Genomic DNA, 27,500 nt, shown 5'->3' on the forward strand with positions numbered 1-27,500 from the left:
CCCTAAGATTATCCTCTACCACTGAGCTTTACATTCCAGTTGCAGAAGAGAAAAGCGAACACACGATTGCCCGCTGTGGAAGATACTGAAGAAGGAAAGGCTTACACACCTCCAGACCAGTCTTACTGAACACCAGGACTGGATATGACAGGGGAGACATGCTGCACATGCTAAATATATAGCATGCTACACATGCTAAATATATTTATATTGCAACCTTCAGAGGAAGCGAACCTCAGAGCACGGAGCTCCTAACGGCCTGGAGGTCAGACAGCTCAGCAGAGACGACCGTCACAAAGAGACAAGGAGAAAACAAGCACCCCGCTGTCGCGGGAAGTGCCTCTCCACCTCAGGCGCTTTCTACCGCACCTTCCAAATTAGGAGCAAAGCACACCTCTGTGCACACCTGGAGAGCTCAATGCATCTCTGAAAAGCCGAACTGGGGTAACCTCTCAGGCCCTGCTGTCCTGTCCCCAACAGCCCTCTCCACTTTCAACCAATCAAAGGCTTTCAAAATCCCCACCCTCTCCTCTCTCTGCAACTCTCCTCTATTTTATTTAGTGTTCTTCATTTTTAATTACCGCAATTAAGCTGCATTGTAACCTGTTCAAGCACGTATGATCAGTGCTCCCACAGAGTAAAAAAGAAACTAACGATCACTAGTACATGTAAAAAAAAACTAATGATCACTACTTTGGAAAGGTGGAGAGCTCAATGTACTTTTTAGACACGCTGAGCAACCTTAACAACCCCACCGCCTTTACAGACTCTATACAGCTGGCACACTCATAGCCAGGTTGACATTGATGTGAGGTGAAAACTACCCTTGGGCATCTCAAAGATGTAGTTTTGCCTGAACCTGAAAGGTTGTCACCACCCTGCTGGCTTAGAAAGATAAGAGAAAGTTCCTCACGCTCTGGCTGAAGGACCAGGGGGATGAACTTGCTGAAAACGCTCTTGGCGATGGAAGGGCTGGAGACAAAGCAGGAGTAGTTTCCGCTGTCGCTGGCCTCCACTTTAGCGATGTAGAGGTTCCCCGTCTTCTGGGAGACAAACCGCCGCTTATCCAGAGGGATGAAGACAGGAAACTCATTCAGCAGCCAGCGGAAGGTCAGGTCATCTGGAGGGACAGGAGGCAAGAAAAACGCCGGTCAATGCACTCCAAGGAAAGGGTAATACGCCTGCTTCCAGTAACACAGAGGCTTCCAGTAAAACAAAGAGGCTGCCTCCAAAATCAGTATCAGATGCAGTGACTCAGGGGTTTGAAAAGTCATTCATAAAATCATTTTTAAAATTCATAAAACAATGAAAAAAATAATGAAAAAAGTATGCCATTTTGTTATCAGCTACACAATACACTTCCTAATTCACATTTTAAAATTAAAAATGAGTAATGTATGACTCAATGTACCACACCTTGATAAGCAATATTGATTTGTAAGGACTCGCTACACTGCTCTCGTGACTGTATTGAGTGAACTACCCCTTCAGTAATATCTCATTGTGCTTTCTTCTCTGGCCACCAGTGCACCTGTACAATCAAACACCAATAGAGGCCAAAATACCGTTGGAAATGTGCCCCACAAATGCCAATATTAACATTATGTGACCTTTTAAACTATGTTACAGCCTAGTCATTATGTTGAAGAACGTCCTGACACCAAAACACTGGCAGCACATATCAGGGAGCCTGAATGTGGAGCAATTATATCACATGGCTGCGGGAAACAGAGAAAGTGTGCCGGTGCAGGGGTTACCTGGGTAATGTGGGGGCGGGGCACACAGCAGGACCGCCCCCTGTCCCTCTTTCGCGTATACTGCCTCTCGCTCCTCGGTGGAGAACATCTCCAGGTCTGGGAAGAGCCAGTCAAACCAGTTAAAAGGCAAAAAATCAGCACTTGTGCCTGCTTGATGCCACATTCACCCACTGGTCTTACCCCATGCATTCATACGTCACACTGTACTTCAGTGCTCAATCATATCACAAAGTGATTGCCACAACATTGCTTAAAAACACTCACCAATAACCCCTGATTGTTTTAAACACTTCTATCGAGGGGACTGTTAAAGTCTAGCATATGAGAATATGAGCGCTACAACCATTTACAATGCCTTTTCCCATTAAATTCCTTTCGCACAGAGCTGGCCGAGCCTCTGTAGCTGTGCAGATAACCCCAGCTTCAGGGCATCCTTCTAACCCTCAGCATGTTCCCCCTCCCAGAGCAACCAGGCGAATATATAACCCAGAAGGAAAGTGCCATAGCTCTCCGAGCAGGCCATGACAGGCGCTCTGTAACATGGTGTGGCCGAGACACATCACTCACAGCCGAACTTGACGGTGGCCTCCTTGCTGAAGACGGTGCCGTAGACGTTCTGGGCCACGCACACGTATTTCCCAGAATGCTTGTGCTTGTCGGGGTTGGTGACCACCAGGTTCCCTCCCACCATGCTGTAGTGCTCGTCCGGCTGCTCCAGCAGCTTGATCTCCCAGTTATTCAACCTCCACCTGCAAAGCAGACGCACCTGCAGGTCACTCACCTGCGGTCACCACCGTTCCAACGAAATGCTGTCCTCGCTACCAAAAGAGCACCGGTTAAACACTGTCTAGTTTCTGTTTGTTCCACACACAAACACGGGAATAACGGTTAGGCCTGGGGCTGTGTCCTGTATTTCTAATTGACTACTTGCGTACACATCTGAGACATCAAGTCCTAGCTTCCCCTACAAAGACATCTGTACGAGACCATGAGACATTTTCCGGCCAGACCTCAAGGTGCTTAAGGCCCCTGCTCTGATTCCACAGCTATCTGTCACTGGGTTCTGCAGCCTTATAAAGGTGCCAGACAAAATGGAGTCAGAGGATATCTGTTAGCCAGAGCAAGCCTGCTTAAATGCACGCAAGTCACATTAGCTAAAAGGTAATTCTATTCATTCTACCACTAAAGACGAAATGTGACCCACAGACAGAGACAACACAAGCAGGTGTGTCTGGACAACAGGGAATTGCAGGGAATTACATTTAGCCTCTGAATTCAGGTGGGTCCAGGGAGACAACATGTCAATCAGATTGACAGTCTAATCTAATATAGTCTAAATTCACCTTGTCTAATCTGATCTAAACAAATCAGTGCCAGCAACACACTGTTAAAGGACTGATCATTTTGAAACCACAGCTTTAGGATGCTTCTCGGTTGTTAATGGACAGTGACCCATGTTCAGCAGTCAACAGGCTATACACAGCCTGCAGGAGTTACAGAGAGGGCTACACTAACATGTGCACTAGTTAAGAATGAGGGAAGATCTATGCAGCATATCTTAGACATACCAGCAGAGGTAAAAGTACAGCTGACGTGGACATTACATGCACTGCCTGGTTTGAAACGTAACAAGGAAAAGGCAAAAGTGTATGTTACCATGATAGACTTGAGAACGAATCTATCCAGCATAAAATGTAAGAGTGTGTCTTACGCGTGCTAATACAGGCAGAGAAACATAGTGACCAACGTTAAAGTTAATGTGCATGTTCCGTGCACTGACCTGGCTAAAACAGTACAGTGTGTTAAACAGATAAGGTAAAGAAGCCCAAGCCAAGAGAGAATGGTAACACGTGGATAGATAGGTTACAGGTCTATCTTACTTGTATGTGGCAGGTGGGTTAGCTCTTGCTCTGCAGTTCATGGAGATTTTGGCCTCTGGCGACTCCTCTGCGTAGATCAGGTCAACAGGCTGCTCCTCAAACACTGGGCCGTAGCCTGTAGCTTCCTCTGCAGAGACACAGCACAGAGATGAACCTGTAGCCTGTCTCACTGATCAGAGACCATAACCTGTAGCTTCCTCTGCAGAGACACAGCAAGAGATGAACCTGTAGCCTGCTTCACAGATCTGAGACCATAACCTGTAGCTTCCTCTGCAGAGACACAGCACAGAGATAATCCTGTAGCCTGTATCCCTGATCTGATGACCAAGCTGTGCTCTTTGTAAAGAAACCATGATGACTTATAAATGTTTTAGTCTTTAGTATCTGCTGGAAAAATCTGCTGTCAGCCATGCGTTTAAATCTTACATTTAAAATAAAACTGAATGGTTTACACTGCAATGCTTTCTGTGAATACTTCATTGTCAGGTTTGCTGAAAACCAGCACAAAAATGAAGGAACATTCTATGATGTATCCGTACCACTGCTAAATTTATTAATTACAATTATTTACTAATTACAAAAATGATCATAGTAACCACACATTCCATTAACAGCTGAGGAAAATTCAAGGCACTGAAAATCTGTCTAATCAGTGTGTCTGTATTATCTGTGTATCTATGTATTAATATCCACAACTGAACCATTCACAGGCATAAACACACTCTCAGATGTCAATATCCTGAGCAAAGAGATCGTGAGCAAAGAACAAACAAAAAGAAATTCAGAGAAAAGTCCTGCAGGGCTGTTTCTGAGAAGGCTGTCTGGCACACGCTGCTAACTGCAAGCATTCCTTTGTGTCCACTTTAAACATCAAGCATTCAGTACAGCACAGATCAGCAGGCTAACAGGAATCTGTCAATGACTCTGCAAAAGAAATCTAAAAAAAGAATGAAAACCACTGAGAAATATTTCAGTGTGATATCGACTTTCCACTTCAAAGTCAAGGACAAAGGATCAGATGTTCCCAGTACCCAGGACACTGAAAAGGGGGCTAGGCTACACACTCAGAGTCCAGACATTTCAACACAGCCATCCTGACGGCAGCTTGCCAAGCCTCTATTTAAACTGAATACTACTAGTCACTACGAAAGACACCATATGGATTTTTTTCTTTTCTTTTCTGTATCATATTCAGTATATGAACAGGCTTTAAATTTAATGTAGATATTAAAAATCTACCACTTTGCACACACATTACAGTTTATAATCACAATCATATCCATAATTTAACTGAGAGACACTTCACAGAGAAGAATAAATAGCCCAAGAGCGTTTAACTGCGACACACTCCTGACCCTCTACAAGTTTAAAATTATTATTCCAAAAACAGTATGAATGTGGCAGATGGCAGAGAGAGTCGTTAAACAGGGGTACGGAGGGCCAGGCGCCCCGAGTCACGCGGCACCGTTTCCAAAATGACTTGGCCGCTGTAGCTATCACTGCGTCTGTATGTGGCTGCTACTGAGGGCTCCATGTTTGCACGAGTAATCAATTCGGCAGCAGACAGCACTATCCACTGAAGCTTAAAAAATAAAGGCTGCATATTTCAACTAATACACTTATTTTGACAGACTGTTGTGAGAAAATGGAGGCTCATTCCACACTGGTATATGGACAAAAAACAGATTCTGCCGAGTTTCCATTTCAGTGTAAAAAAGATAGGTGATCATTTTCATTCATTAGTTTCAGTGTCATTTTTGCACCATGGACAATTACACACAACCATAAAGCTATTCTTATACAAGTTTCAATAAAATCATTCTAACTCATCATAAAAAATATGACCAATAACATGGTTACATATTGGACATTTTGCTCCTCTTAGTTCTACATGTAATGCACAATTCAAGGAAAACTAAATATGTTCTGCTTACTATATGTGTAAGTAATTCTTAGCATAATGCTAAATCCTGCTGTTTTTCTAGTAACACATCTGATGGACATCTTAATCCTGCAGGATTCTCTGAATTCCTAACGAATGCATGGCAATTCTTATTGCTAGCAGCTCATCCTTCATTCTAACAGGTTTTTGACCCTGTAACAGTTTTACACACTGTTGTAAAAATGTGAATGCTGCATGTGTCATCATAATTTCACACTTCCACATAATAAAATACATTTCTATAAATATTTTGTCTGAAGAGGTCTGAGAGTACCTCAGAATATTACTGTACTTAATCTGCTCCCTGGTGTCATATATATTACTGTAATGTTTACATTGCACACTATTCGGAGATTAGACAAGAGATTAGTCTTACCTAAAGAGTGTTTTGTAAATCCATACGGACTGACTGTCACATATTAAGGACATTTATTCATGGGTTCATGGGTTCATTGATTCATTGATTCAGTGTATAGATGTGAATGCCACTGAGAATGTCAGTGTAATGGTGGTAATGTTTATCAGCACATAACAGTAACAGCCTCCCAGCGCTGTGTTTGGGTCAGCAATGGCCTACTGTGTCCTCTCTGCTGTGTAATAATAAGTGCAATCTGCTGTGTCCTGTGGAGGTACAGACCTGCACCTGCTATCCTGCGGAGGCTCTCTGTCCTACACACACACACGCACACACACACACACACACACACGCACGCACGCGTGCGCGCACACGCACACACTTATTTACACATGCACCCACACACACACACACACACTCACACAGACACACACACAAACACACTCACACTCACGCACACGCACACACACACATACACACACAAACATAGAGGTCCAAAACACTACGCAGCTCAAAGCGCTGGCTCTGAGGAGTCACATGTGTCACACGGGCATAGGCTTTCCAGCCAAACCACCCTCCCTCCTGTCCCACTGGGCTTCTGCATTTAAGCACCTCTAACCTTCACAGTCTGTCCTCTGTGCTGAACGGTATCTGAGAGGATACACACGGCGGGACCCGGGTAAACAAACCCGCCAATAAAGCAGGTCATTACCAACCGTGGCAGAACCCAAATCCGGCACGCCTCCCATGTGGAGTAACTTTGCCAGCTATGACAATTAAAAAGAAAACATTGTTGATTTGCCCTTGTCAAGTCCAGTGACCTCGATTTATCCTATGTGTAACATGCGCAAAAAAAAAAAATGTTGGGATTTTGCTGTTCAGAATATACTTTAGAACAATGACCTTTAAAGATCTGTTGGTTGTTGCATTCAAACTGTCACTGTGTCCCAGGGATCATCACTGAAATGTCCTCTGAATACCAAAAAATGAAAGCTACATAAATACACAGAAGGGCATCTGAACTGTGCTTGCCTACATCTGTTTCAATCCACAGAGTGCAAAACAGACTGGGCATAAAAAGGACAGAGATGCTAACAAGGCAATACACTTCACTGCAAAATAAACAATGTGCTGAATCAAGATCTGAAACAAGGGCTATAATTACAGTTCACTCTGCCTCATCTCCTGCTAGCTAATGATGAACACTGTACAGGAACGTCTGGCATCCTCCCAGCAGGTGCACCAAATGAATCGCACGGCAATTATGAGGCCTTCCTCTAATTACATCCAGCCTCATCAGCGTTACTGACTTTCTGACTGTCATATGATGATTTCAGATGGGACAGTTGGGACAATCTGCAGAGCTCCATAGCAAGATATACTCTTTCCACAAGCCATTCACAGGAGATGCCTTGAAATGAACACCATTACTAGATAGATAGATAGAACTGCATCAATGTATACTCCCTTGCAGACGTTAATGATATTTCTGCCAATAAAATATGACTGCCTATATACTATTGGCATCACTTATACTTCATATAATCTTACATGTTATTGCCTACATACAGGGTTTGATTAAGTGTGTAATCTTGTATACACCTCACGTTGGCCTACTCAACTAGCTAGAGCCACTCAGCCTACTCTGGCCTTTGACCTGCGAGCCCAGAACAACAGCGGTGTACACAAACCCATGAGTTACAGTTAAACGCCTATGAGTTAAACACCTGGTCTTTAAAACATGAGATTAAACATTCAAACAGACACGAGGCGCTCTCAACTCCCGCGCGATTGGCTGACGTGACCGCCAAAGGCGGAGACACCTGCACGGCATGTCAGTGAACACTCGCATGTTTCCGCTGAGAGGAAAATCCTGACAGGCCAGCGCACCCTCCAACTGTAAACACATCTCTAATGCACACGGGTGCCACCTGCTTCATTCTGCAGAGGGAACCTGGCGCCAGGATCTGTGCCTCACATCCTGTCTGCCTCCCATGCTGGACTGCTTAATGCAGCTTCTCCTAATGCGCTCTTTCAGACGACACGCTGATGTATGTTTGAGGGGACACTCAGCACATAATGGTGGATTCATATCTTCCATGAATGAATCATGAGCAGGGTACTGGCGTGTGTACCCTTCTGTTGTTGAACGGCATTTCCTCCGAGCTCTGAAATGAATCATGTATGTCTTCCTCTCACCCACAGCTGGCGTCTCCATGAACGTAACCTCACCCCTGCTACTGACATTTTGCCTTCGACTGCAACATTGCGCACATTTCTGCATGTTAAAAGTTTAAAATAAAATGCAAATATGTTCACGCTCCCTTATTGGCTTCGGTCCGCAAGTTAGCTCCAAAGTACGTTTCAACAAAAAGAGCACAGTGCAAGCTAACATTCTATTAATACAAAGATATATTTCTAAAAATGTTTACAATCACATAATTATGGCCTGCTTCCATTCAATGCTTCAGGAAAAACTGCAGTGCATTAGTCTATTTAGGCATAACCAGTGCATGTGTGACAATGCTGACTTTACTCACCTCCATAGATCCTGGGGACCTCCCAGAGTAATCCAGCTTTAAAAGAAAGAAAAGAGAGGTATTTAAACTCACAGTAGACACAGTTATACAGCTGATCTAATTAATAAAAAGCCATCACTCACTTGTTGTTGAGATGTGTCATAAACATCTGACTGAAGTATATCATTGTTAAGCTCTATGTGCACCTTAGTATGATGTATGTATGTTCTTACAGAGTACTCTATATGCATGCAAAAAAAATTACTGCTGTTTATATTTTAACACTGTTTTTAATCTTGCTGCTCAATTCCTTTGATACTAGCTGTTCCATTCCTACTTTATGTTCTTCTTGTCCCTGTGATATAATGTAATACACTTTGCCAATACAGCCTCATTAGCAGTGTTAGATAGCTGCTCAGCCGCTCTTGAAAGCATCAATAACTGAGAGCTTTGCACCAGGGCAATCCCCACTGTGATCACCACCATGGCCTGTGAGTGTCTCTGGCCCCTGTCTGTGAGGTGAAATGCAGGTACAGGTAGCTCCAGGAGCCCCAGAGGAATAAAGCAGCCCAACACAGCAGCATTGAAACTTCCTAAAGTTCAAATGGACCAGGTTAAATCCGCAGTGTAGCACAGTGGTAAAGAGCAGGGCTCGTAAATGAAAGGTTACTAGTGCAATCCCCCAGCTGGGGCACTGCTGCTGTACCCTTGGGCAAGATACTAAACCCACAATTGCCTCATGAAATATTCAGCTGTATAAATGGACAACATGTAAAAACTGTAACCTATGCAAATCACTTTGGATAAGAGGGTCCGCTAAATAACAATAATGCGATGTTAATACATAAATCACACCCCCCATTTTCTCCCCTCTTTCTCCCCTAAAGACATGACAGTGCTGGGCCTCAGTGGCCTTGACCCAGTTCTGCAGATGCACCATGCTGCGTTGCTGGTGCATGCACTCGACCAGTCACGCAGCAGGCCGCAGAGGACCTGCAACGGCTGCCGTGTGCACCGCGCTCCAGCCTCTGTGGCCAAAGACCATGACTCATGAGTTTAACCTCGGGTTCGTTTTCTCCATTTCACTGCTAGATATTTCAAACACATTACATTACATGTTACCTTACATTATCAGCATTTTGCAGACGCTCTTATCCAGAGAAACTTTCACAGGTCACATTTTTTTTTTGACATGTTATCCATTTATACAGCTGGATATTTACAGAGGCAGTTCTGGGTTAAGTACTTTTCCTAAGGGTAAAGCAGCAGTGCCCCCGCGGGGAATTGAACCAGCAACCTTTCAGAGTTTCAAAGCTACATGAAGCCCTTTTTTAACTTTCAATCTGGACCTTACCAAATTTCACCTTCTGTTCGCTAAATCATTAAATGAGAAAGACAGAGATTAGAGGAAGGAAGGAGCAAGCTTCAGTGCTGGTCCTTCACTGAACCTTTCTCAGATTTTCTTTGTGTTCGGCTTCATTTGCAGCAAACAGCATTGATCCAGCCATGGAGCCATTAACACAGATGTGGAGACTGCAGACTGCAATGGCTTCCGCAGCGGGGGCGGCAGAGAGCTCTCACCGGTGGAGGAGACGGCCAAGGCGAACACAGTCAGGAGCAAAGCAGGGCACTGCATGTTTCTCTGTGCAACGACGCTGGGAGCAGCACTAAATTAGCAACTCGTGGGACATTCGTAGGAACGGCCTGGTTTCCTGAGAGAGAGAAAAGATAAAGAAAGAGAGAGAGACAGAGAGAGTCAATTTCACCACCCATGGGGCTCCCTGCAGAAATCAATCAGTGGAACCCCCCCCCCCCCCCCCCCCCCCCAAAGAAAAAAAACACTAACACCTGTACACACGACATGACAAGTATAGGGCATAATGTGTTCTTTCATTGCAATAAAACATAAATGACACTTCATCCAATTTAAATGATGGGCTGGCAATAGAATTAAATAACATTAAGTGGGAAACAAGATTACAGGCCTCATAAAAATGGTTGGCGATGTAAGTGTGTAATTTGAAATCTTCAAGCCAATTTATATGCTAGAGTCTGGTACTGTGTGCTAATTGAGGCAGAGTCATCTTAGAACAATCTGGTGACATTTCCTTGATAAATGGCTTAATCTGGTGACCCTCTCGTGTGAGCCGTAAAATCAATCGAAAGATCAAAAGAGAAGGCCAACAGAAAGCGCTAACTGTTCACAGTAACCCAAACGATTCAAATGTCACACGCATGCTCAGGGATAAAGAACGCATTCAAAACGCAGTGATGCAGAAGCTCTCAATTCAACCCCTTCAGACGCTGCTTTAAAATGCCTCTCGTACCCAAGACCTCGTTCGAGGCGCGAGGACTGGAGCACCCTGACCGCCGCTTTGGCTGGGGGAGAGCAGAGAGGGAGCAGCCGCTGCTTAGGATCACTGCCCGCACCGCTAACCGAGGGTGACGTCTCAGACCGGCTCTCCACAAACACGCCGTGACACACACCGGACGCTCCGCTAAGGAGCACACAGCTCACATCCGTCACGTCTGAGCTCTAATCTGTCATGGAACAAGCTCCCCACAACAGTAAAAACTGCCAAATCACTGACATTCTTCTGCCACAGACTGAAAACCTTTCTGTTCAAACTCCATCTTGGTCCAACTAACACTGAATTCTAAACTTTCATGCTATTATGGTCCTCATGAGCCTACTATGGCACTAAGAATAAGATGACATATTGTGTATTGACGCCTACTATCAGGTTGAGACACTAGATTTAGTAACTTTTATCCTCTTTAGCCAAACATTCCTGTACGCACTTTTGTAAATCACTCTGGATAGGATTGGCTGCTAAATGACTAAATGTCAATGTAGTCAAGACTCCAGCCAATGAGATAAGGACTGTCACTGTCTGCTTTCCATTCAAACATCCAGACAGATCAGACACAAGTGTGTCAGGCCGACTGAAACCCATTTTTAAACTGTCTAAAGGTGAAAAAATGTCAGTGCATGAATAGCACCTCTCAAGAAATACAGCATCAGCCAATGAAGTATTTGCAGGTCAACCGTATCACTAAGAGTGAAGCCCTTAATGGCAAGAAAAAAGGTGCTCCAATCCAATCCATGAGTTTTAGCTCACATGCACGACTGTTTCTGGTTAGTTTCGTTTGCCATTTCGGAAATCACCACTGACGCTCCCCACGGCGAAGACTTGTGGAATAATTAGTCGATGATCACTGACTGGACTGAATGAATGAATGCACTCATTTATGACGGAGTGTGCATCTTGCTGGTTTTTCATGCACACTGGCACCTACTGTTGGAGAAAAGCACAGAGGGGAATCCATCTTTGTCCTGCCGGTATCCTAGCAACACCTATTCAAACGGAGCAGTTGTACCTCTCAGTGGTATTTAATTACTGTGAAGTAAATACACAAATTAGTGTACTTTTCTGGAACAAGACTGCTAATCGAGATTTGAGACCTCAGGAGTATCTGTTCATCTGACTCACCTGACATCATCACTTCATATATATATATATATATATATATATATATATACACACACAACATACATTAAAAACATTATCACAATACTGGCTCAGAAATGGGTTTATATGAAATCACACTTAAAGTTCACCACTTTTTTGTTAGCTCTGGGTTCAAAACCTGAATAGAGGGGTTGCAACCTCAAAACAGAGGGTTCAGAAAAAGGCAGACAATTCATTAATGAGTCCTTATTTCCCCTCTTGCCATATTGGAAATGTCTACATCTGTCTGACAGCTAATCAAATGGATGAGTGTTCAGCCAATGTGCAACACAAGGACACCCATTCTCTGCACTCTAAAATAACCAATAAGTGGCTATCGTTTGCGGTCTGAAAAATCCTGGATGCTCCAGCGAAGGTTACATTGTGTGCCATATGAAGACATCTCAGGCATTAAGGAGGGCAGTGCTTCCTGTTCTGGCCTTTAATTTCACACTCCGATACCCAATTATGGCAGCCCTCATTTAACACAGCCATTTGCCCCAGGGCATTGTGGGAAACATGCAGACAGCAGAGAACGCCCTTTTCTATGCCCCGATGGCGATGGGCAACAGCGTAGATGAGCTCCCTGGTAAAATGTCTTCCAGCATATCAGCTGAGTCAGAGACAGAGACAATGGAAGGAGTCAAAGACATGCAATGTGGCCAAGCCACATAAATGAATGGGACCATTTCATACAGTCTTCTCTTCTTTCTCGTGGCCATCTTTACTGGCAAGATCACTCGGGCTACGCATAGCCTCTAAAGGGTTTCCATGCCACTGTTTCACATATGAGACAATCTCAAATCCCTCTCTCATAAACAGGGTCATAAACAGTACAGTCTGAGGTCCACCTGCCACAGACAAAATGACCTTGGTAGCTAAGAGGTTCACAGTCAAATGCAATTAATATCCTAAACCCAAGTGTGTCAAACATTATTACATTAATGTAGCTAAATGTCTGTGTATACTCTACATACTCTACTCTTAACTTGTCCTTATGGAAGCTGTCCTTGGAATCTCCTCAGGCTGCATAAACAGACTAATGTCTGCTGACATGAAGGAGCATCATCGTGTCAAAGCTTCAGAGGTGAAACTGACGATCACAGTCACACTGAGAAACACAATGCCATAACAACCAAAAACACTCATGAGCCAGCATGCCCAAATCATCACTTCTTCCTTAGGGTTAGAGTTAGGGTCTGACCCCGCCCTGTTTGTGGGCTATTACAACAACAGAGAGTAAATGAGGATGACATCACCTTTCTACCTGATGTCCACGTAATGTCACCTTTCTACCTGCTAGGTACCTGAGCTGGACTGTAAGGAGATCCCTTCCCTTTCACACCTGCAATGCACCTGGCCATCAGTACAGTCAGTGTCAGTGTCACTGCAGCCACTCTTTCTTCTAAATCAATAGCACCTTGTTTGCCTCCTCCAGTGCTGCAGTATGGACATGACGACCTGTCAGGACGGATCTTCAAAATCTTCAGAGCTGAGAGACATTACAGTGGCGTGCTTCCAAAATAATCCCTTCGTCAAGATTTTCACAAACCAATCCTTATGGAAAGAACAAAGACTCTTGCCCCAAGAACAAACGCATCTGCATCTACAATGGTAAAAAATGACAGAAACATATACAGCGAACACGGGAAAAAATATCAATCAGTTTAAATGTTCACGATGCAATCTCATCCCAGACGACTGAGCCATTCTCCATTCACCCTGCTGTTCAGCGACTTGCCCTTGCAATCTAACGTGAGCTGTGTAGCCAATCCCTCGCTCTGGTCAGCGCAACACTTAAAGGTCGCACACACTGTCCTGTGTGACCCGCATAAATATGCAGGCATCCATTCCCTGTCCCTGGGGGTGGTATGTGATATAAATGTTTGCAATACCTCCATTACATGCTGTGATGAAGGTGAACATTAATAGTAATTTTTCTTTACAGCATTTAGATATTGCTGTTTATCGTGTATGATATTTAATGTTGTACAGTGCACAAACTAGATATAAGGTTCTGAGCATTTTATCTTCTATATCAGCGTTAAGGCGGTATTATGCAAATAACTTGTATAATATTCATAAAATTGTACTGAATGCACAACCAGTACGTACTGTACAGTCATACGCAATTTATCTGGATTCGGATTATTGTCTTTAAGGATTATCCATGCTGGTGATTGAAAGTGTAACTGTGAGGCTTGCATGAACAGTCCTGTTCATACTCTTTGCATTGCAGCAGTGTAGTACAGTGGTAAGGAGAAGGGCTTGTAAACCAAGAGGTTGCTGGTTCAATTCACACCTGGGGCACTGCTGCTGTACACTTTGGCAAGATACTTAACTCAGAGTTGCCTCAGTAAATATCCAGCTGTATAAAAGGATAACATGTAAAAACTGTAACCTATGTACTTCACTCTGGATAAGAACATCTGCTAAATGACAACAATGTAATATAATGTTGACAGTAAGCATTGGTACATGTCTTATGATATTCCAGATGTCCAAATGGACACATTATCAAAGATGGAGGTAGCAAATTATCATTCAAATGGTACTGTATGCTAACATAACATACAGCCGACACCATTCAGAGTGCCACAAATGTTCACCAATCCTCATTCCGTTTTTATTTTACTTTATGTTATAGAAATGTTATTTCTATATTTAAAAGTTCAAGGAAAAATAATTTAAATAATTAAACTGGTGAATTATCTGTTTTGACTATCCTTGCCTAGGCTCCTGCTCTTTGGCACAGATAATCAGGAGTTAACTGTATGCTTGTTATAAATGACCTACACAAATGTGTTAACCCTGAAAGCCATTACTGGTATGAATAAATGATTTATACCTGCATTCACTTATGGGGATTTCAAACTGTAATGCCACAAGGGGTGAATTAAATTTTATAGCTTTGACCTTTCCATGCTAATAGGTCAGCCATTGACCAGCTTACATGTAGACTGAGGATAAAATATGGGGCCATAAGTATACCTACAACACAATGGCCCTGTGAAATATACTGTTGAAGGTTCCAGTCTTTCTCAGAGGCGATCAGAGATCGAGCAGCGTCCATCCTGAAGCCAAGCTGACCATTACTTGCACACTGTGCAGTGAATCATGAAAGTGGTCTCACTAAATATGTGAACATTTAATGGCATGATTAACTTAAACACAGCTTCAACATTTTGAATTTTCAGAGCAGAGAGGCATTTATGGATAATACTCTTTACTACAAAGATATCTGATGTCTCCCTTGTCATAGAGGGGTACCATCTTATACTCCTCTAGTCAACTAACTCCCACTCACAGACCCATCGTTTATGTTATCTGTCATTTTAATAATCATATTAATAATCTTCACTAAAGTGAAAAATTAGTACTTCAAATGATGTGTGTGTGTGTGTGTGTGCGCGCGTGTGTGTCACACACAGCCAATGCATCCACATACCCAGAACAACCATCTGACAAGCCCTGTCAGAAAATCTCATCAAATTCAATCCTGACCTCATTCTCTAACCTGGCCACTGCGGCTTACACAATCTGCAGGGCAAGCATTTCCATTGCTTTGACCAATGATGAGTACATCCTTATCTCTATAAATTGAGCATTTCTGCAGACTGCATCTCAATTCAATTTCAGGCATTGTGACTGGAAAATCTGCAATTAAATGGGAGACTGGGATCTCATACAATAGCAAATCAAAACCCCAAGAGCTTTTACTTTCCAAATGGCCTTCACAGACTGTCGAGCTGACAGTCCTGGTCTCCATGCCGTCGCACCAAAGGAAGATAGAAGAATGATTAAAGTTCCAAACAAAGATGCAAGAAGGGATTTTTCAGACAATCCCTATGCAGTTAACCAAACTGTGACAAACTGATCCAATCCACGAATATGAAGATCCCACTTACTATTTCCTCTCCATGCCAGCTGTTCAGGGCATCCCTCCTCCATTCAATCTCCTCCTTTTCTTTTCCCTGTTTATGGCGATCTAATCGGGGGGACAACCTCAGCCCCCAACCAGGTGCCATCCCTTTTTTGGCTCTTCAAGCCAAGTAAAATTAAAACTAAACTAAACTGTTACACTTTGCTTTTATGGAAATTTGTATTTCCTGAAATGAAAGGGACAGATAAATAGATTGTGATGGTTCTGCTGATGCCCATTCACTTTTACAGCATGTCTGGTCTAGCTGAATCTGAGAGGCATTTGCAAACACACCTAATGATGGTGTGATAATGATGAGTCTCAGATGTAGCAAGTTCAGCCATCCCTTGGCCAGGAAATTAGGGTATGATATAGGACTGATTTTCTGCTCACAACCACAGCAATAGTTAGACATACAAAAACAGCCAGAGGCATTAGTTATATTGCTCTGTATAAACATTAAATATCCCCAAACTCTCCTGTAGCAACCACTTCCAACAGTCCTTAATGTTTCTAAGAGGCTCTGGTTGAGGATGGTCAAATGTGAAGGTCATTCTGAGGTGTTTTAATGCTACAGAAAGTCAATTTCTTGAAGCATTATAGGAAGACCATACAGCTAAAAACAACCCTATCATGTGACCCCAACAGTAATCTCAACAAAGACGTTAAAACAATTCTAGACTCAAATATGCTTACATTTTCAAATGTGTTCCTTTACACAGAATAATTTACATACTTGAAAAACATACACAGAAAAAGCTGCCTTCTTCCAAGAGCTTAACCATCAATACTAGAAGCAAGCAGTAGAACGGTCCCAGAAACAACCCTGCAGGTTACTCAAGTGGAGCTGTTTCATCCACCAATGCTGCAACGGCCACCAGCGCTGTGATTTTGTTGTGAACGCAGCTTCCAGCTGAGTGTAAATGTTTTATGGAGGTTCTTTCACGCCCGTATCCCCTGCACTTGGGGGGATATCTGAATGATTTACAAGAGCCCTCTGACTCAGCATTCCGCTGTTAAGGCAGCGAGCAGAGTGTCCTGCCATCAGCACACCAGTCAAGCACACTCTGACTAGCAGTAAGAAGCTCACATGTCCTGAAATGCTTCTATGACAAGTTTTCTCTCTTTGGTTTCCAAAAACACCAACCCCACACTGTTTCCCCATTTAGCTGCGGTGATGTCACACAGAGCTAAACTGCAAAGCAAAGCTGAAGGACACGTTTGCAGTTCCCTATTCTGTATGCCAACATCGGGAGAGCTGCGAGTTCAAATCCTGACAGGAGTGTGTCTGACACTCAGGCATGGTAATTAACCCAAATTGCTTCACTAAAATAACTTGCTACATTAATAGTGTACATGTTAATGCAGTGAGCTCTGCAAGTCCCCCCGGGTGATGCCATTTATCAAACAAATAACATCATAAAATAATTGCCAACCAAAAATGTTTGGTTTTGGGGGTTATGTCATTGCGAGTGCCAGGGAGGAGGAAGGGATGGGACAGGGTGCCAGGGAGAAGGAGGGGGAGGGGGAAGGAGGGGGTCTAAAATAAATGACTGAAACTAAGACTAACTGCTCTGCCAGTGGGGCTGAACCATGCCTAATTCAACTTTTTCATCTGGGGTTTAAGTAATGATACAGCTTAATTGGATTAACAGGCCCTTGGGAGGGACAAAAAGTCACCATGAGTACCATGCAGTCAAAAAGGATGTAACGGATCAGAACAAACTTTACAAAAACAAGACCTTTCAAAGAAAATGCTTGAAAGCCATATAAAAAAATCCATTACATTAATTTAGGATCATCACTACTCAGAAAAAAAATACATATTTAAAAATAAGAATGTTATAATCATAATGCGGAAAAGCCACTACATTGCGGCGTATTTTCGCAGCACACTTGTGATGCGGTCTTCCATTAAATATCAGCACTTCATATTTCTCACTCCTCTGACACGTGAGTGTTCTTTCCAGGAGATTTCACACGGTGATGAAAGCACCTGCCCGCCTGAGAGAGACACTTTCTGCCAGGACTCGTGAATATAAGCACTTCACTCACGCGTGCAGAATTACTCCGCAAAGGTCACTATATCACATCATAACCTGCAGCACAGCCAATCCACTCCCCAGGAGGGAAAGACACCTGCCACTGCTTACAGTGCAAAGCAACACCATGCAATCCACCCCACACACGAGTATGTGGAATAGAGGATTCGTGAATTTATGATAATGACTGCTACTGCTTTGCTTCCCAAAGATACAAGCATGACCTTGCATAACCAACTTGCAAATACTCTATATTATAGGCTGCACAAGCAAGAAACAAACATCAGATGTTAAATACTGTTGGTTACAGAACTTGTGAATGCACACACACACACACACACATGCACACATGCATACATACTCATACACATGTAACCACACACACACACACACACACACACGCGCACACACACACATACACACGCACACACACACACAGCTCTGCTCTCCCTCTCAGCGTCCCCGCTAACACGAGCATCGTGCCTGGCACAGGCCACGCCGCCGGAATGCTAAAGGAGGCAGGCAGCCCGGTCCCGCTTCCTGCGCAACAACACATCACTGCAGTCATGCAGCAGACAGCACCGCATGCGGCCTGCCTTACCGATCCGCGGCGGGACGGGACGGGGCGGGGAGCGGCTCCTCCTCCCCCGCAGAATCCGCACGTCTCAGCGTCCTTGCGTCCCTGAACACTGCGGCGTTCCTGCGGCCGGGATGCCCAGCGAAAGGGACCTCGAGCCGCGACCTCAGAGAGAGCGAGGGGGCCGGTGCGGTCTGCAGAACCTGCTGCGTCTACTGCCTCTGCAGCCTCTCACAGCGGCGGCCAGGGATCCCCCCCACCGTGCTCCGCTCCCAAAAACAAACTGGCAGGCACCGCCACCAGCCCCACATGCATAATTGATGCGCTAAAGCCATCCATTTCCTGCGCTTGCCTGGAAACTCAGTCACAGCTATTGACTGCTCTGTTAGAGGGGTAATCAAGAGGGAGCTAATTGGTTAATCGCTGTGTGGAACATCCTGTTTTAAGGGCTTCTGCGACGTTCAGCTTTCTGTGTGTGCTTGTGTGTGTGAGAGTGTGTGTGTGTGTCCACATGTGTGTGTATCTGGGTTTATTTGTGTATTTTTGTGTCCATGTGTACATGTCTGTGCATGTGTGTTTTGTGTGTCCATGTGGTTCTGTGTGTGTGCGCGTTTTTTGTGCAACTGCATGTGTTTTCTGTGTGTTTAAGACAGTTGTCTGTGCTTATGTGTGTGTATGTGTATATCTGTGTGTCCATGTCTGTGTGCATGTGTGTGCGTGTGTGTGTGTGTGTGTGCGCGCGCGCGCGTGTGTGTGCGTTTGCGTGTGTGTGTGTGTGTGTGTGTGTGCGTGTGCGTGCGTGTGTGTGTGTCTGTGTGCATGTGTGTGTGTGTGTGTGTGCGTTTGCGTGTATGTGTGTGTGTGTGCGTGTGTGTGTGTGTGTGTGTGTGCGAGTGTGTGTGTGTGTGCGTTTGCGTGTGTGTGTGTGCCTGCCTGCGTGCGTGTGTGTGTGCGTGCGCGTGTGTGTGTGTGTGTGTGTGCGAGTGTGTGTGTGTGTGCGTTTGCGTGTGTGTGTGTGCCTGCCTGCGTGCGTGTGTGTGTGCGTGCGCGTGTGCGTGTAAGAGAGAAAGAGAAAGCACACAGCACTCAGTAGGGGTCTTTCCTCATGCTGTTCTGGCATTATTGTACAGCCTCATCTCCATCTCCGCATGTCTTTCCCCTGATTAGCAGGATGCATTCTGCGTTAGCACGCTCACTTCCTCCCCTAATTCCCCCCTCCACACACACACACACACACACACAAGCCCAATGTACTGCATTACACCACTCACAATGGGGCGCATCTGTAATCTTCCTTGTCCTGATTTCTATAATCAACGCACTGACTTTCAGGAGTGTGCTGTAATCTTCCCCCGGCTCGCGATCCCGCCTCTCCTTTGACCACGGACCGCATATATAGGTCAGCGTTTGCATTAAGCCGATGTGGGCCGAGCACAGACACATGCACAGTAGTGCTCAGACTGTGTCTGAAACCCTCAATGCGACGTGAAAGGCACACAATTGCATCGGAGCCGCACACCCCACCAAAAGGCCGACTTCACTGTCTGCAGGGATGCTGAAACAGCACAAGAACACAATGCAGTCCAATCAGCATAAAGTGTTCCACGCTTAATTTCTTTAAAAATAGATTTTCCTCACAGAGGAAATCCAGCTTCTTCCAAACACTGAACAGATGGCTTGGGCAAGCCTTGGCAAAGTCCATAAATCCATCTACAATTATTAATGTCTCTCATCACGTGCAAGGATAAGGCTTTTCCTAAGCTGAATTTTTCGTTTGTTTGTTTGACCTTGCTGTCGGTTGGCCGAAACATTAATCATTTAAACGACTGAAAGTAACTGAAAAAGAACCCAGTCAAAGTGGCCTTCTGGAACACTTTGAATCTATTATGGGTGACCTCAGAGCCTCAAGACGCTCGGCACCAATTATATGGGCCAACGTTCACGCTTCATTGAGAAATCATAGACAATTCTCCATCAAGACAGCAGTTTTCCTTGAAGAGCAGAAAAACACGTCCAGGTTTTTAAATAACGGTCCAGATTTTATTCGGTCTGCTTGTGAAGACAGCCCACATGCTTCTGAGAGATGAGAGACCCTCTCCCCAATCTATACCCTCCCACATTTCCACCCTTCTCTAATTACAAATCTATCAAGCCTTGTAAACCGTGAGTCTCTTGCTGAATACATTTGTCTCAGTCAAACCGAGGACCCTATAGGAAGAAAACACGACAGGGAGCAAGAGGGGGAACCTTTACAGGTCAGACACACAAAGAGGGGACAAAGGAAGGCTGGGATGAGCATGTGGAGCACCTTAAACACGAGCTCATCTCGAACACAAGCTTTATTTAAAGGAGCTAAGCTTAAACACGATCTTAATTTTAAAGGAGCTCATCTTAAACATAAGATTTACTTAAAGCAGCTCATCTTAAACATGAGCTTTATTCTCAAGCCGAAAAATAGGGCTGCTAGCTCATTAACAAACGGGGTCACTGGCCTAGTCCTGACTTACCCTGTCTTACTTTATAGCATTATTACACACTGGAAAAAGGAAACTTTTTGCATTGTCATAATGAATAATAATAATAATAGTGATAACTACACAATAATGAATGAATAATTAAGGAAGATAATCATAGAGTAAAAGAAAACATACTATCAAAGATTACAGAGTATGACTAGACAGAGATTACAGACAACAGTAACTTCAGTCGGCAGTTAGCTCATTGTAACCAATCAGACTCCACGTGATGAGAGGAACTTCCCAAAACGGCTTTGGCACTGATCAGTGATGCAGGGAGAGCAGCACCAGTGAAAGAGCTTCTTAAATCCTTTTTTCAGCCCTAATGCTGAAAGTACACAGGGGCTTTAGCGGCGCGGCTAAAAATAAAAATCCAAATAACAGAAGTGTACGGTTTTCATAAAGCGCTCTGGCCACAGGTGAGGTGTTCCGGCGCAGCTGCAGACCGTCTTGTTCCACTGGACCATTTGAATTGAACCAGAGGCTGAAGAGTGTGCAAACTGCAGGTCTCGGCCTGCTAGCGGTACGGTCCTGCTGTCTCTGACAGATCAGACCGACACCGCTCTTCAAGACTAACTGCACATTCTGCTCTCACTTCCTCCATTTCATGGAGGATAAAGAATGCTGTAAGGGCTATTGAGCTGTGAATGCCTCTTCACTCAACCGCACCACAAGCCTTTTTCCACTGCACTGGAAGCCATAAGATAAACAGACAATGACTGTGAACGCTGTAGAATTCACTGCTGGAGGAGAAAAATAATGGTCTGTTAAAGTGCAACTTTCATCACGCTAGCCAGGACAGAACTGGCTTTGTAATCTGTGTATGTCCAGTAGGATTCTCATCTCCAAAACATTTCAGCTTGTAAATAAAATTAAAAATGTCAACGTAAAAAGAAACAGACCCGTTATTCAACTAGTAACAGTTGGGCTCTGTTGTGCAGATCCTAAGGGCATTCAGTTTTAAACACCAGAACTGTTCATCTCCAGTCCTGGTAATCCATCTGCTTTGGCTCTCTTCTTCAGATGGAGCTTCATTCAGCTGGCCTACTCACAGAGGGGGGGGCCATCCAAAAAAAAAAATGTTATCTTAATCAATCTATTGAAAATGTGGAAATTATTTTTGTTTTAGCGTATATTATTTAGCAATATATTTTTGCTTTGCATTAATGCATATAAAAATGATTTTTGCAATACATTTTTAGGCTGGGTATTACCTCATATTTCATTTTCATGCGCAGGGTCAAGATAGTAAGCCAGTAATTTTAAATTTGACACTGAAAGCACCGTTGGCCATTGCCTTTTACTTACTGTCATTGTGGGCAAGTGTTCGAGCAGGGAACGTGTCAGCTACAGGATAAATACCTCGGAATGAGTTCTTAATAATTTAACATGGAAAGGTGGTAAAGAATACTCACCGCACAGCACACCATTTTGGTGAGATTAATAATGCACATCAGCATTTTTTAAACGTCTGCTACCGAGTTCAACACCACTACTGCAGCCATTTTTGCTTCCAAAGTGATTAAAAGCACACATTAATCAAACTATTATCCTAACTGTAGGACGTTTACCTGTCACATGTCAACAGATGCAAAATTAACCACTCGAACGGTTACACTGACGATTAGTGGTGTAAGCGGCAGCATTCTCTCTGATGATTCCTCCAATGTCAATAGAAGCGGGTACGTGTCAGCACCTAAGACTATTCCAAGTGGATGACCTGCCATCTGCTGTCAATCACAGACTCCCATGAACCAATGATAACACTGTGGTTTCCACAGCAAAACGCTATGATTATCTTGAACCACAGAGCGTGCAGACGCTTAAAGAGAAAGCATATCTTATGAGATCTGCCTTGCATTGGTACTCTCTAGGGAATCACCCTCACTTGTTGGCCTTGTCCAGATGGCCAGACGCCAGGCTGTCCCCCTACAGACGTCTGGTCCTCACACCAGACTGCTGGCCCCAGAGGACACTGGTTCTGCTGCTCAGACTGGGCTGCTGGAGGGTAATATGACGCCCAGACGGGGCAGAATCCCCACTACAGAGACAGAACAGATTGGCTGTGAGGATCGGAACCATTGAGGCGGCCAGGATGATTCAATTTGGGCCTGTCCCCATAGCCATTAGCTCCCTGGTCATAGTGCCTCAGGTTTAATGCCATAGTTCTCCATGCTCTGGGTGCCTTTGGGAACTGAAGCAAGAGTGTGCAGTGTGAGTGCTTCTCTTGGTTTTTATTATCTATTCAGAAGAACTGGGGAAATAAACAAGCATTCACCACCATGATGTCATGGCCTTAGATCACACTCCTCAGTCAAAAAGTCAGCTAAGGTTTGGCTCTGCTCCTTGAACAGATTCAGGTTGTGACATCTGCCACAAAAAACCCCTCCTGGCTTCACAATATTGCATATAAAAGCTGAAGCATGTCTTTTTCAAAGCTAATACTATTTTTTGTGTGAATCATCTCGCAGATCTCTGCCTCTCATGCATTCAGTATCTGTCAGACAGAGAGGAAGGACAGAGAAGAAAATTAAAAGAAAGAATACAAAAAATATGGCATATAATTCCTCTGCTATACCTTTGAGGTTGGGGTTCCAGATTTTGTTTTGCACATCCCTACTTTGTGCTGCAAATAACTTCCATGGGAAGAGCATACATATCAGGTCCCAGGCAACACAAACAATTATTCAAGCTTGACCTTTGAAATGGAAAATAATCAAGCCTATACCAGTCCCAATGTAATGGTAACCGTAAAATGTCTTCCATGCATAATGCTATCCATGGAGAATATGCTATCCCAAAACAATAACTCAATTACTTTTTCTTCCAGTCAATATTTAATATTTAATACCCTCTGCATGCTGCTTAATTGTTTGCACTTCAAGGTCAACACCATCCCTGCATTCAGAAGGTGTTTTAAGTCGATTTATTGAAACAGTGTGGCCAGGGAGACTCTCCAGCGGGTTTCATAAGAGGCCTGAGGGCAGACTGCGGCCAAACACAACAGCAATGAGCTCATATGCTCAAGCATACAACGAGAGACAAATACCTTCTGTTTGTGCTTTAAACTTCGTAAGTGACAGCTCCTTATTTATGTTTAATGCCCCTCCTGTGACCCCAAACCAAGCGCAGGAGGCCGTAACAAAAGGTCTAGTTTGTACTGTATGAGGAACCAGAAGTAAAGGGTAAGAGTTCTCCAAGGCGTGTCTATAGATTCATTACAATAAACCAAAACACTTCAAATGAAGCACCTTAAATCTGTTAGATGGGTGGGGGGACCTGCTAACATTCACCAGTTTAACTCCTCCATGATGGATTAAACAAGAGAATACCGCATACCGTGCCTCTTCTGCAAATGGATCAGAGTACAAGCACCAGAGCAACAGCTGAATTGCGTGGCTGTGTAATCTCCACTGAAAAACACCCCAAGCAGCACACAGAGCTCCTCTCACTCGGCCTGCTGCTATGTGTGCTGCGCTGGCTGAGGGGGCTGGTGTCCCTGGAGTTCTCTGGAGTTCCCTGGAGTTCCTGCTCCTGAATTGAGACCTGTGGGCACTTTACTTGCCATTGTGTGTCTCGTCACCCCTCCGGCTCAGTACGCCAGGCTCCTGACACTCCGCCCTCTCGCTGCGTGACAACCCTTCCCCCGCACCGCATCGGCGGAGCTGCGAGATGCAGATAAGACACACCGCTCCGGGGGGGTGGGGGGGTCGCTCCCCGCGTTCAGCCTGCTGTAGCTACGCCACCCCCTGCGTAGCCTCTCATACATAATCCACTCAGGGAGATACTCTTCTCTGCGTGTCTGTGACTTATCAATGCCGCTGTCAGACTCTCTCGCAAAAAGAGCCACTCTGTGAAGAGGGTCGTTAAATTGTCATTAAAGCCATACTGGTGGGGAAAGATGCATAATCCCACTCTGTTTCCCCTTCCCTCCTAGTCTACGCTCCCAAAACCGTCTTCGACAGTCAGGAAGGCGGAGGTTAGCGTGCGACGCAGACATCACACCTACAGCAGTGGTGTTACCTCTGAGGGATCTGTCTCACAGGTGAACCAACAGGACAGCCTTCAAAATCCACCACTGAGGTTTACACGAGTTCATCCACCCCTTTTTGCACTTCGTTCCCTTGTACAAACTAGAAATAATTGAGTTAGGAATGACCTGAATATTAAATTTAGACATTAATCAATTAGTTACGCAAGTCCATTTATCTTCACAGTTCAACAAGACAACTGACTCATCATTTTTAAAGTGGTACAGTTATATAAACACAGGAGAAGTTTCCACTTTGCATGAGGGCAATATTGCTCATGTCATTTCCAGATTTGGGAGATGAACAGCGAATTTGCACTGATTATTAGCTGCAGGATGATTGCGCAAGAATGAAGGACAGCTTCCCTTATGGCAAAACTCCAGGGTGAAGTGTGGAAACATCAATTCCCAGACAAGCTGTCAGATTAGTCCATTAGTTTAGCAAATGAATGATCACCCAAAAGTCACAGCAGTAAGATGTGTATAACACTTACACTTTATAAGCAAGTTACAACATTGCTCATATCTACAGCAGCACAGGGAAATAATCATAGACAAAAAAGAAGAGAGTGTAGCACAGAGGTTTGTGAATGTGCATAAAAAATGGTTTCTCTGACAGAATATGACAAGCAGGGTTATTTATGGACAGAGGAGTTGGGCTGATACATGACTACTGCATCCATTACTGAGTAACCTGGCCTGGATCATTTCAGGAGGACGAGTGGCTTTGCTCCAAGGTTTTCGACACCCCCTTCATGCAAGCTCGCCGGGTACGCCAGCAGGGGGGGCGGTTCGCCCCTTCAGCCAATCACAGAGCCCCGGGCGCCGAGCTCCGCGGGGGGAATGGTAATGGCAGGCATCAATGCTGGCTTTAAAGAGGCGTTCTGTCTGGGCTTCTGCTCGGCCAGGGATGCAGAAACCCTCCAGCAGCAGGATACAGGCACGTCATCGCAGTTTTGGACGGCTTTTATGTACACCCCACAGTGAAAGATGAAGCCCCTCTCCCCTCCCACCCTCCCCCTCTCATTACACCTCATTCTCTGGGGTGCTTATTCAGAGCAGAAACCATGTAAACCATCATGGCTTCTTTTAGGCGCAATACAGATTCTCACTGAGCGTTAAATCAATGGCTACTGGATCCAGGCGTGACTGAGGTCATTAAAAATGACATTAATAAACAGTGCCAGGCAAAGTGGTCCTGCTCCCCATCGATCGCATCAAACCCTCCCCCTCAGCACAGAAACATAGCATGCAGTATGTTTCCCTTATTCTCTAATTCTACAAAAGGGCACCTAGACCATTGCTGGCTTCAGAGCTCAATACTCCATAAACGCTGCCTGCTTATAAGCAGAGGGTGACCTTCATATTAAAGTCATAAATCCAAATAAGAGCAAAAGGTAGCACTTCTATTGAAGTTCACGGTTATGAAACCGCTTATAATGTAGCACATTTAACCACCATGTAAGCACTGACAAATATTCAGTGACAGAAAATGACTACAGTTATTGTACCTTAAATCAAAAATTTAAACACTGTCATGCGTTTCTGTGATTCTGTTCCACAGGTTGTGATGATTGCTTATGTTCGTTTTTGTGGTGTATTGTAAATACACCAGAGGCATGATGAAGGCTCTGTGGGTGGCTACATTTTGCCTTAAAAATGCATCTCCAGCAAAATGCTCAGCTGATCACATAACGAAGGGAAAGTGCAAAGGGCAGCAGGGACTAATATGCTTCCATCAGGGACTGCCTGCAGCCTCTGTTACGCCAAAGTGAAACACACGTGTGTCTGCAGGTTTCTGCAGTGACTTAGGTAATGGGATTTCCAAGCTTAAATGCACTGCACTTATCTGTGCATCTAAGCCTCAGGAAGAGAGGCTATTGATCCAAAACACTTTAGCTGTGCGACAGAAGACCAAAGGGGGCAGGATGTCTTAAATGTACAATAATGACTCCTGAAAATTCAGGAATCTGTACTTCATTTGGGTCCCCTTGTCATTTCAGAGCACTCTAGCCTCTGGCTAGCTCTCTCACCACCACCACCATCATCATCATCATCATCATCATCATCATCATCTCCATCTTCATCATGGTCATCATCACTACCACCCCCTGCTCCATCCCCACTTTACCAAGCTCTCCCACACAAACTTAAATCAGGGCAAAACAGCATGCCAGCAAGTATGTTTCTCCATGTAGAGCCATGTGCAACGGTACATCTGTTAAGCGTATCACTCCCCCACAATTCCCAGGCCGTTTCTTCCTCCTCGGCACGTGACCGCATTGGTTTCAGCTCGCCGTGGCGCCGCGCTCACACGGCACCCGCCAGCTTGCCGTTGGGCGTAAGCAGATGTCCTTTGTGGAAGTCGGAAAAAACCCACGAGAATACGATGTTAATAAGGGCTGCTTGTTGACAGTTCTTGGTAGGCCTCCTTTCCTTCAGCTTGTT

General features: G+C 44.5%; 1 protein-coding gene across 2 annotated transcripts in view; it reads right to left on the minus strand.

The window, feature by feature from the left end:
* LOC118771823 (contactin-1a-like) overlaps positions 1-27,500 on the minus strand; it is a 51,669-nt gene that overhangs the window by 16,968 nt on the left and 7,201 nt on the right. For both annotated transcript variants that reach the window (XM_036519901.1, XM_036519902.1), the window contains exons 2-7: positions 10,035-10,165; positions 8,475-8,510; positions 3,638-3,764; positions 2,325-2,506; positions 1,758-1,853; positions 914-1,120 (exon numbers count right to left, since the gene is read on the minus strand). In XM_036519901.1, coding sequence (XP_036375794.1) covers positions 914-1,120; positions 1,758-1,853; positions 2,325-2,506; positions 3,638-3,764; positions 8,475-8,510; positions 10,035-10,089 — 703 coding nt within the window. In that variant the 5' untranslated portion in view covers positions 10,090-10,165. The remainder of the gene's footprint in view (positions 1-913; positions 1,121-1,757; positions 1,854-2,324; positions 2,507-3,637; positions 3,765-8,474; positions 8,511-10,034; positions 10,166-27,500) is intronic.

This window comes from Megalops cyprinoides, chromosome 25, assembly GCF_013368585.1.
Source record: "Megalops cyprinoides isolate fMegCyp1 chromosome 25, fMegCyp1.pri, whole genome shotgun sequence".
NCBI lineage: Eukaryota > Metazoa > Chordata > Actinopteri > Elopiformes > Megalopidae > Megalops > Megalops cyprinoides.